The 11,424-nt window shown below is 44.0% G+C and overlaps 1 protein-coding gene across 1 annotated transcript in view; it reads left to right on the top strand.

Annotated features, from left to right (window-relative positions):
- Positions 1–9,953, top strand: part of LOC135704701 (peroxidase) — a 223,086-nt gene extending 213,133 nt beyond the window's left edge. The window contains exons 3-7 of the mRNA XM_065226183.1: positions 6,896–7,071; positions 7,145–7,515; positions 7,585–8,335; positions 8,398–8,725; positions 8,793–9,953. Of these exons, the coding sequence (XP_065082255.1) occupies positions 6,896–7,071; positions 7,145–7,515; positions 7,585–8,335; positions 8,398–8,725; positions 8,793–9,212 (2,046 nt within the window). The 3' untranslated portion in view covers positions 9,213–9,953. The remainder of the gene's footprint in view (positions 1–6,895; positions 7,072–7,144; positions 7,516–7,584; positions 8,336–8,397; positions 8,726–8,792) is intronic.
- The last annotated feature ends 1,471 nt before the right edge of the window (positions 9,954–11,424 follow it).

The raw sequence follows: 11,424 nt of genomic DNA on the forward strand, positions 1-11,424 counted from the left end.
TTCAAAGTTGAATTTCATCCGGTCTCACCAAACGGTGGTGAGTGGTGGTGTTCTCCAGTACACAACGAAAGGCTCCCCGAAAGCAGCTAGCTATCAAGGCTGGTGTCAACCGCTGATCGGATTCAGCTCCAATCACCGTGTGTGGTGGTGTCCGGTCGTCGGCATCATCATCAGCAGCAGCAGCAGCAGTGCTTTCGGCGCGAGGCGTTGAACATTGTTCTCCAGTACACAACGAAAGGTTGCCTTCAGCAGCGAGCTGCAGCCCACATGAGCATTCATAGAAGGAGAAAGAAGCCGCAACGCTATTGATCGGAATCAGTAGCTCTTCGTGAGTCGCTGTGGGTCATCTATGTCAAGCGCGTCATACTAAAGAGTATAAACAGAGAGAACCAAGCTCAAATTACTATTCCTACACAAAACACAATCTCAATATTTGTCTTGGAAATTCCCTGAAAGACTTCTCTTTGAACTTACTTCATACTTCCTCCAGAAGAGCTACTTTATTCTTTCTCTGGAAGTTTTATCGGCTTCCTTCAGCTAGTTCAAGTATTGCCCGGAAATTTCATCCGACTTCTCCTGGAAAGAAAATTTTGCGTTCTTAGTCCAAAACAAGGGGGCAAGACAGCTCCTAATCATGATTAATTTCAGAGTTTTTGGAGGCGAACCAGCCTAAGGCTGAAAGCCTCCTAAATAAAGCTAAATAATAATAATAATTTCAGAGTGGCTTTTGAGGCACCTCGAATAACTCACATTGCTCCGTGAGCAAGATCACTGTCATTTACTTTCTCACTTTTTGCATCACAACAACATATGGAGGTGCGAAGTCGAAAAACTGCTGTCAAGCAAAACAACAACAAAAATCGGGGACTTCCGGCCTACAACCAACAATCAATACGAAACTAACGATTTTAAATTGGCTCACCACTTTAGTAGCCTATTGGTCCCAAGCAAACGATTAACGTACCCCATTCTAGTCGAAATTCTAGTACTACGCAATGTTTGTTTTGATTCGCTATGAAAGTTTGACAGATAAAATGAGGGGTGATTGGTTTTTCCTATGTTTCGAGGGGTGAATCGATTAGCTTGGGACCGAAGAGAGTACCAGAGCTGAGCCACAAAGTAGAGCACGTTATTTCGGGACCTTCTAGTCTTAGAGTTACCTCTATGCTACAACTGAAAGTATGGTTGCTAAAATCGAGTCGTTTTTCTTGGCTGTTGGATTTGATCGTACTGACGAAAACGGGACTGGATGACTGGACCTTTGCATCGCAACTGCACAGTCAAAAATCGCGCGGTGGAGGCGTTCTGGCTGCTGTCTCAACTAGACTAACCAGCTACCTAAGTGCCTCGCTCATTTCCAGTCTGCTGGAACAGTTCTGGATTGTCGTGGAATTTCCACAAAACATTCTCAGTATTGGCGCTGTCTAGCTTCCGACTGCACGATCATCCGTGAACATCCTCGATAGGTCTCGATTGAGTCCCCGCTCTCCCGCACTACTATTAGGCGACTACAACCAAGCTGGTTTACAGTGGCGCTTTACCGACAACGGCACACCATTCATTGACCCACTGCTATTGTATAAGCCGGTGGCTTGCTGTACTCTTGGACGGATTTAACCTACACGGCTTTAGTCAAGTAAACACTTTTCCCAACCGAAACGGACGTCTGCTAGATTTTGTCCTGGCAAATGATTTCGTATTACCGGCCACTGCTGACCATCCCGCTCTCGTCGTGTCATTCAGGTTACCTACTCCGAATTCAAGTAGACCTATCTACATTCTCTCAATTCTCAATTCTCTTCATCGACTCTCTCTTTCGTAAATAACTCGACTACAAAAACATTTCCTATCGTCTTTGTCGTATTAGATGCTAGATTGTTGCGTCTTCCTTCGATCTGGGTGTCCAAAATATCCGGAAATATCTTAACACGGCCGTGACGATCCAAAGAGAAAGTCGATAAAGAGAATCGATCAATGCAGAAAGGGCCTGTTGAAAAGAGACGCGAGAATTTTATTTTGTTTACAAACAAGACTGACGCCTGATATATGAAGGCGGTAAACGGAGTAACCAGACAGTAAATCTATGAACCTCGATTTAATTTTGAGGTACATTGAGTTACTTGCAGCAAAAATGGAACTCAGAGTAAAGCTGTCTCACCCCTTGGTCCAAATGTTTGAATTTTTCTGCACCAAAAACTGCAAAACTATATGAAAACAATTAAGTTAATAAATACCGATTTCTTTAAACCGTTGATACCAGGCCTGTGACAAGGCCTTTACCAACAGCAGCGCTTTACAGTAGACAGCATGTCCCGGGCTCAATCATTTATTTTGCTGTGCTGGTCCCGCTGTCACGGTATAACTTGTTGCCTACGCGCCTGCCACTGGGCTGGTTGATACCGATAAGTTGGAAAAAAAATCTGGCAACGCTGCTTCCACCCTTTGAACTGTTGACAATGTGGAAATACACCATCGGATAAAGTTAAATTTTCAAGTGTAAATTGCTGATCATTGGCAGTTGCTCCAAATTCTTGAACTCACTAAGGTTGTGTTCCATTTGGTGAATTTTCACTTAAATTTGACAGATGGAAAATTTTCAAATAAATCTGCTATAAGGTGATCCAAGAGACGTTTCTCAGTGGAACTGACAGCTAGAAATCAAGAGTGTGTGAGTGATCTGGTGTTAATGGTGCTGAATGTAAACATAAACAAAGCAGAAATTCATATGAGAATAAACTACCAGTTCTACCACCGGTTGGAAACTAACGATTTTAAATTGACTCACTACTTGACTAGTCTATTGGTCCCAAGCAAATCGATTAACATACCCCATTCTAGTCGAAATTCTAGTACTACACTATGTTTGTTTTGATTCGATATGAAGGTTTGACAGATAAAATGAGGGGCTCGTGGATTTTCCTATGTTTCGAGGAGTGCATCGATTAGCTTGGGACCGAAGAGAGTACCAGAGTTGAGCCAAAAAGTTGAACACGTTTCTTCGGGACCTCCTGGTCTTAGAGTTACCTCTATGGTTCTACCGTCCTACTGTGATCTGTCAAAAGTTCTTGGTAAGCAAAAAAATCAGCTGATCACAACAGCCCTATTGTACCAAACTTATTTCCGACCGACCAGGAATCAAATTTGACAAACACCTTTTCAAAAATCGGAAGATCAACAACAAAGGGGGATTTTCGAACATTATAATACATTTTCGAAGTTCTTCTCCACTAAAGTTGTTTTTACTAAGTCAACAGCCAATTATCGAGAGAAGAAATACAGCGGAAAAAACGAACGTGACATTTGTTCACGGGCTAAGCCTACTTCGATCTCTATCACAAAACTCAATTATCATTTATTATGACGATTTTAAACTTTTCTGAAGGTAATGAATTTTTCTAAAATTCATGCTCCTTTCTAAAGATGATGAACTGTTTGTACTTCACTGAACTTCTCTGAAGTTCGTTAAACGTTCCCTTAAGTTCCCAGATAATTTTTAGAAATTCAATTTACTACTGAGAGGTTCAAACAACTTCTGAGAGGATCTCAAAGTTAGAAACTGTGGAAGTTCGGAAATCTTCTGAGAGATTCAGATTCAGAGTTTTCAGACAGGCTTTACAAACTTCAGATTGGCTCAGTGGACTGTGGACATGTTATGCGAGTGTCAGAAAGATTTAGTGAGCTTCGAAGAGTTTCAGCAAGTTTAAGAGAGACTCTGTCAACGTCAAACCTGTTCAGAAGACCTCAGAATGGTTTGGAAGTGATCATCAGGGAACTTCAGGCAATTCCGGGAACCGATCATATTTGCACGAAATCAGCTGTCAAAAATCGCCGTTTAATTATTTTATTTTAACAGTGTTACAGTACGTCTACGTCTAGAAAAAAAATATGAAAAGGGATTTTTATGAATGCAGGACCTGCCAAACCTCATGGAATTAAAGACTTGCATAAATTCAAAGAGTTTGCTTCAAATGAAGAGCCTTAATGTTGTACTCTTTATGTTCCAATGAGCATATATCAATGCAAAAGATCTGAGCTGGGGAAACGTGGTGTTAAGAGTTCTCCAAACCATCCTGCAGTTTACATCTCGAAGTTCTACAGGCTCAGTGATGTATTGCACGATGTACCAAATTAATCCTAATTGCTCCATGGTACCCCACAACATCATTTGAGTCATATAATGTTATTTCAGAAATATCTATGATTATCTAAATTGTCCTGGAGTTCAGATCTTGCTAATCTACAGGCGCAATGAAGTCTTGTTCAATATTCTAGACTGAATTTTTGAATAATTGGTACTTCGTGAAGCCTCATAAGATCATGTGAGAATAAAGATGTGCTAACAAAAAATCTATGACATTCCACTTCGTCCTGGAGTTCTGATCATAAAGTTCTACAGACTCAACTGGGTTATTCAACGACGATTCATTTAAATTTTAGAAACCGGAAAGCTTCTGGGAGCCTCATATTATGTGAAAAATATGGTTGAAATGTCAAAGTATTTCGGGTTCTGAAAATGAACCTAAATTTTTAATCTAGAGCTTCGCTAAACCTCATCACATTGGGTGGGACATAAGTTGTACTAGCAAAAAGTCTAAAGTTCTCCAAAGCGATACGAGCTCACGGAAGTTGTAGTGAATATTTTGAAAACAAACTACTTCTCAGATGCCCTACAAGCCATGGATCGTGAAACACTATGCTGCTCCGCGAAAGGAAACTGCCTAGAGCTGAAACTACCCCTAAGCCATTAGCGAGCGAAGGACCGTAACCCCATTGAACCGTCTCATGGACCTCGTTGCCGTGCATGTATCTGGAATTCCTGTTTCTACCATTTGCTTCAGATCGAGCAAAACAAGAACGAGAGTCCCACGACGACGACGACGACGACGATGGCTTAGATTGGCGGAATTATGTAACTGCCATAAACATTAAACCACCGTAGCCAACCGAAGGCAAGCTACCGAGTGTAGGCAAATATGTTGTACCTATGCCCCTCCTGCCCTCATTGCTGCTGGCGTTGAGACAAAAGAAGTCGATTATATTCTGAACGAGCCCGGTTGAAAATTGCTTTATTATTGGAAGATCACGAGAATCGTTGCACCGCCGTGGTTGCTCGCTGGTAAGAAGCGGTACGTGACCATAAATCTACATAACACGTTCACCGCCCCTCCCGGCAGGCCCCCGGTTGCCCGGGCTCCATGAATCCGCTCTAAATTGCAAACTTAGTTTTGATATATTTAAATTAATTTACTTTTCCACAGTCCATAAAACGGTCCGAGTGCCTGCTAGATCAATCATGGAAACCGGACCATTTAGTTCTTCATACACTATACAATGAATGGTGCTTTTCTTGTTTGAACAATGAGATTGGAATTCTACGCGCGCGGTTTATCACGCCAATTGTTTCTCGGTGTAATTAGATTAACAAGGCACCCGATCAAGTTGCGGCGGAGATCCTGTTCGCACGGTAATCAGATCACAGCAGCCGTGATTCGATTCCAAGCGGAGGTCCTTGGGAAAACAGTGCTCCCGTTGCCCCGTCGATCGCAGTAGGTTGGACTAGATTGTAAGTGGCTCTGGCAATCATCCAAGCAGCTCGTGATCTATTACTGTGATAGTTTCCATGGCTTCATTTGTTATGACGTGAAGTCCGAGGTTAACGTTGTTATAAAATGATCTTGATACGGTTGGAATGTAATATTCAAATCAGGCTGTCAAGTAATTGAACCAATATGGACTGACAGATATCGCAGGCTTATGCTTTATGTCAACAAATAATACGTCAAAAATGTTACCCGACAGTTCAAGGACGACGAGAACTGAATCACCTTTCAAGGCTTTTTCAAAACAAACAGCCCATTTGTAATGGTGATAAGCTCACGTGAAATAATGAAAAGCCACCGACATCAAATCTTATCCAATATTCCAAAACGAGATCATAATTCAATTAGTTAAGTCCACAAATCCAAACAAAAAGCCCCTTTGAATAATTGAATAAGCATGACCAACCACATTAGACACACTATTGCGACCCACCTCAAAGGCGATCGCGTGTGTTTTTCTCCTTCTTTCCGTTGTTTCATAGAATGAATTATGAATCAAAACAAACCCCACGGCTGGTGCCACCGAGCGAGTGCCAAAGGTGCATAAATCGAGCCGCCAACGTGTGACTGCTCTTGCGCTGACAGACGGCAGTCGCGGCCTTTGCCCCTCCGGCTCCCGTTCCCAACCACCTTCCACCGTTGACTCTGCATTAATTCAATGTTCTACAATTTACATTAGATTACCGCTGCAGCTACCTTATAGGCACATGGAAGCAGCGTCGAAAGAAGAGAATTATCCGCGGCTGACTCCACCACCACTGCCAGGTTCGGTGGAGGTACGACAGCATGCGAAATTATCTACACTGAGGTAGCGATGGAATGCAACAACGAATGCATTGTATTTACTCAACCGCGTGGCGATCTTGGCAAAGGCGGCGGCAGCGCGGTGCCAAGTTCACCTGTGCGGGTGAAATTTCTTCGATCAATCTACGACTGGCAACACTGCCCCACTGTCAGTGGCGCCAAATCATCAAATGGATTCTGTGTCTCTGGTACTGTACAATTCAAAACAATGCCTTCCATTGGCGCTATCTTCAGGTGGGGGGGGGGGGCTTCTCAACTTGATTGACAGCGACGCCAATGTGCAAGAAAGTAAAATCCACAAATTAAAGCTCGCAACGAATTCGATCGCAATGCAAAACTCTTCATCGACTATGCGCGCACAATTTGCCGCTACCTATACGAACGATGTGAATAATGCGCATAATGAATCAGAAATGCAACGCATTTCGATGCACCCCTTTCCTCACTTCAAGACTAGCCAATTACAGTTGTTTTCTCGGTTTTCTTTGCAGATGATGCTGTTCGTCGTAGCATCGACGCTGCTAGTGCTAGCTCAAACTGACGCCGGCGGTGTGGCCACATCGTACAGCGTGATCCACCACGGTGAACCTCAGGCCCGCGTCCTTCACAAATCTTCTCAAGTGTTTGCCCCGTCCTCGCACGTCGTCCACAATGCTCCGCACTTTGCGTAAGTCTTCACCTCCCTTGCCATAGCCTCCAAACTGATCTTGATTTAATCGTTGTCCCACGCTCTTCAACAGCCCTCTGGTCTCCGCCAAGTATACCGTCCCATTCCTGAGTGCCTACAACAAGGCCACCCAGTGCCCGGCTGCACCACTGTGCACCAAGACCCGCTACCGCAACCTGGATGGATCGTGTAACAATCTGCAGAACCCAACCTGGGGTACCCCGAACAACCCGTACGGTCGTCTGCTAACTCCCAAGTACGGTGATGGCATCTCCACTCCAACCACCTCGGTCACCGGACAGGAACTGCCCAACTCCCGTCTCATCTCGCTGGTCGTCTTCGGCGAAGAGGATGTCCCAGATCCACAGTTCACCCTGGGCAACATGCAATGGGGACAGATCATGACGCACGACATGAGTCTTCAGGCTGGAGGAACCCAGTCCAGTATGTATCCAGGGCACATTTGACTTCCCCTTCCTAATTCCTAACGCCATCTTTCATTGTATATTGCAGAGAAACACTCAACGAGATGTTGTACTGACGATGGTAAGCTGATCGGCAAGTCTTCCGCCCCATCCACCTGTTATCCAATCATCGTACCGGAAAACGATCCAGCCCACTCCCAAACCGGAACCGAATGTATCAACTTTGTCCGTACGCTGACCACCCGCGATGACCCTTGCACCCAAAATCACCCAACTGCACCGGCAGAACAGCTCACCACCGTCACCTCGTGGCTGGATCTGTCCATGGTATACGGTAACTCCGATCAGCAAAACGCCGGGATTCGTGCCTTCACCGGAGGTCGCATGGCTACCGTCGAGCGTGACGGCTATGAATGGCCACCAAATAACCCGAACGCCACCACCGACTGCGACGTGGCTTCCCGCGACGAAATCTGCTATCTGGCCGGAGATGCCCGTGTCAACCAGAACCCTGGACTGACCATCATGCAAATCATGCTGCTCCGTGAGCACAACCGCATTGCCGATCAGCTCCAGAAGCACAACCCACACTGGGACGATGAACTGCTCTTCCAGGAAGCCCGTCGCGTCAACATTGCCCAGTACAACTACATCAACTACTACGAATGGCTCCCGATCTTCCTCGGCAAGGAGAACATGCTCAAGAACCGTCTGATCTACAACGTCAAGGGAGGAGACTACATCAACGACTACGACCCAACTCAGGATCCTTCCGTGTTGAACTCGCACTCTACCGCTGCCTTCCGTTACTTCCACTCGCAGATCGAAGGACGTCTAGAGTAAGTACCCCGTATACCCTCAAATAACATCAATCTTACTAACGGTTCAACTCTTCGCACAGTCTTGTTTCCGAAGTTCGCAAGCCAACCGGTTCCCTCCGTCTGAGCGATTGGTTCAACCGTCCATCAATCCTCGAAGCCGGCAATAACTACGATTTCCTTGTCCGAGGTCTTGCCACTCAGCCCGAGGAACTGACCGACATCAACTTCGACGCCGAAATTAAGCACTTCCTGTTCCGTCGTGGACGTCCCTTCGGATCCGATCTGCGTGCCTTCGACATCCAGCGTAACCGTGACCACGGTTTGGCCGGCTACAACGATTACCGTGAGTTCTGCGGCTTCAAGCGTGCTCACTCCTGGGAAGACTTCATGGACCTGATCTCGCCACAGGTAATATTCACCATATCCTATAGCGTACCAGTCTTCAATATCTAACCTTAATCTCCCCCACGCGCAGGACGTTGCCAAACTGCAGTCCCTGTACGCTAACATCGACGACGTTGATCTAACCGTCGGAGGTTCCCTGGAGTCCCATGTCAACGGTGCCCTGGCCGGTCCAACGTTGCTGTGCATCCTGACCGAGCAGTTCTACCGTACCCGTGTGGCTGACCGTCACTTCTTCGAACGCGGAGACAAGGAAACCGCCTTCACCCGGGAACAGCTGGCCGAAATCCGCAAGGCTAGCATGGCTCGTATCTTCTGCGACAACGGCAACCACGTCACCTCTATGCAACCGAAGGCCTTCTGGCGACCATCGGCCAACAATCAGATCGTGCCGTGCTCGCAGATCCCCGAGGTCGATATGGCCATGTGGAAGGACCTGTCCTACGACAACAGCCTGCACTCGTTCCACTACTTCCACAACTTCAAGAAATAAGCTAAACAGAACTGAAGAGATATTATTACATGCTTTACTACCTAGCGAACCATGCTCAAAGCTGCGTAGATTATTCCTATGATGCCAGATTGTTTGCAGTTTTCCACCGCTATTTCCTATTCCCCTATACATACTCCCAGTAGAAATCGCCTGATTTTGTTTTCTGATTGTTTATAACCGTGTGTGATACAGAATTTGAACTGTTTATTTCTTACCTAGCGGATGTGACAACACACAACTTCCACTTCATTTGCACGCGACTGTTTTGCAAATTGTCTAAAGAAAAAAAAAAGAAATCGAAATCCGCATATATTGGAACCTATTGTTTGCCATAATGATATTGTGAGTGCAATTGTAAGCGCGCAAAAGAAACTAAACAAAACGAAACTAAACAAAAACACAGAACAGCGGCTACACGAACGGACGGACGCACACATGGAACAACATTGGAAAGAAGTAGCCCCCCGAAGTAGACGCCAATGCTAATAGAAAAAAATATATATATTACAGTAGGCGATCATTATAAATGAAAAAACAAAAACCATAGAGAAATTAGCAACAAACAAAACAAACGATACAAACCCAGCCCCGCGTTGATGTAGAAAGAGATACAACCTATACAAGCTAGTTAATAGTAGTGCTATGTTTTGTTTAGACTTATTTAATGTATAGATGAAAAAAGTGTACATGTTAAAATGTAACGCATGTTTTGTTGTGAATAAATAAATAATTTAAGAAAAATGCTGGCAATGTTTTTATTCTACCTGAAAATCTTTTCCGGTGTTCTTGGAACTGCCTTTTTTATTTTCTTCCAATTTTACGGTGCATCGCAACGGTATCAGTTTTATCAACTCCATTTACAAGCTGTTCAAATTAAAGAGGAGGAAGTATCCCTTAAGCTCTTTAAATTATCATGAATTTCTCGAAATTTCTTTTCAGTTATCAGAATTTTTCTGAAGATAATGGTGACTCCTCTGTGGACTATCTTTACATTTTTTTAGGACTTCCTCTAAAAATACTGTAGTCTTCCCCTAGAAGGCCTATGAATTTTACCTAGAAGTGCTCAGGGTGACCCCCAGAAGTCTTATGAACTCTCTCTTAAAAGTCTTGCGAGGTTCTCCTATCGGTCCTACGAACTTGACTTTTCCTGCTGTGTTACTCCTTTGACAGACATGATTGTAGTACCATTGTACTCCTTTATACAGTTAACTACCCAACTAACAATTTTAGCTGCAGATTAGCTTATACAGCCAAAAATTGGCTTATACAGCTAATTTTTGCCTGTTCAAGCTAGTCTGCAGCTACAATTGTTTGTTGGGTATGCCTAGGTTCTAAGTTCAATTCGACCTTTTGTTCATTCTACTTTTTGTTCCTTTGACCTTTTGTTCATTCCAAGGTTCATTCAACCTTTTGTCCTTTGACCTTTTGTCTTTCGACCATTTGTCATATTATTTTTCTCTGGAAAGGACTGTTCAGTTGAAGTTCACGGGTACACGACGTTAGGCATACGGCTCGGCATACGGTCGTTAGGCATAATGGACGTTAGGCATAATCTACCCATTGAATTTCAGAAGGATGATAATGGGGACCGTCTATTGATTGCTAACTTCGGTGACAATAATGAAAGAGCCTTAATTTTTGGAACTCATGAAAACTTGCGACGTCTTGGACAGGCAAAGTATTGGGTTACAGATGGTACGTTTGCCACAGTTCCTTGTTTGTTTCGGCAACTCGTCACTGTTCATGGAAGTATCGCTCCCTCACATCAGCAGACGGTTCCGCTAGTTTTCATTCTGATGACAACAAAAACAGAATAATGGAATAGTATGGCAGGAAATCCTGGAGGCAGCAGGCATGTTTTTTTGTTATTGCTGTTCTTTGAGGAAAACCTTTTTTTCTTTGACAATTGCAATATGTGTGTAAGAATATATTACAACAAATGTGTGCTTTTTTATTTCTAGATGCTGAGTTTTCATTGCCAGATTACTTAACCGCTACTAATCTTGGAACTAAGTAAATATGTAGCTACGTCACTTATGGTATGATAAATAATGGATTCAAAACTGTGCTTATTAAATAAACTATGTTTGTTTAACTTATTTCATTTTTTATTCAACGCTTAGCCTAATTTAAGCATTGTTTACCGTGCTCGAAACAGGTTGCTAGAGTTGCACAGCAGCAAGGTATTTTATGCCTAACGTCCATTATGCCT

The sequence above is a fragment of the Ochlerotatus camptorhynchus genome, unplaced genomic scaffold (assembly GCF_037179485.1).
Source record: "Ochlerotatus camptorhynchus isolate MF236.1 unplaced genomic scaffold, CSIRO-AGI_Acam_v1.1 ptg000246l, whole genome shotgun sequence".
NCBI lineage: Eukaryota > Metazoa > Arthropoda > Insecta > Diptera > Culicidae > Ochlerotatus > Ochlerotatus camptorhynchus.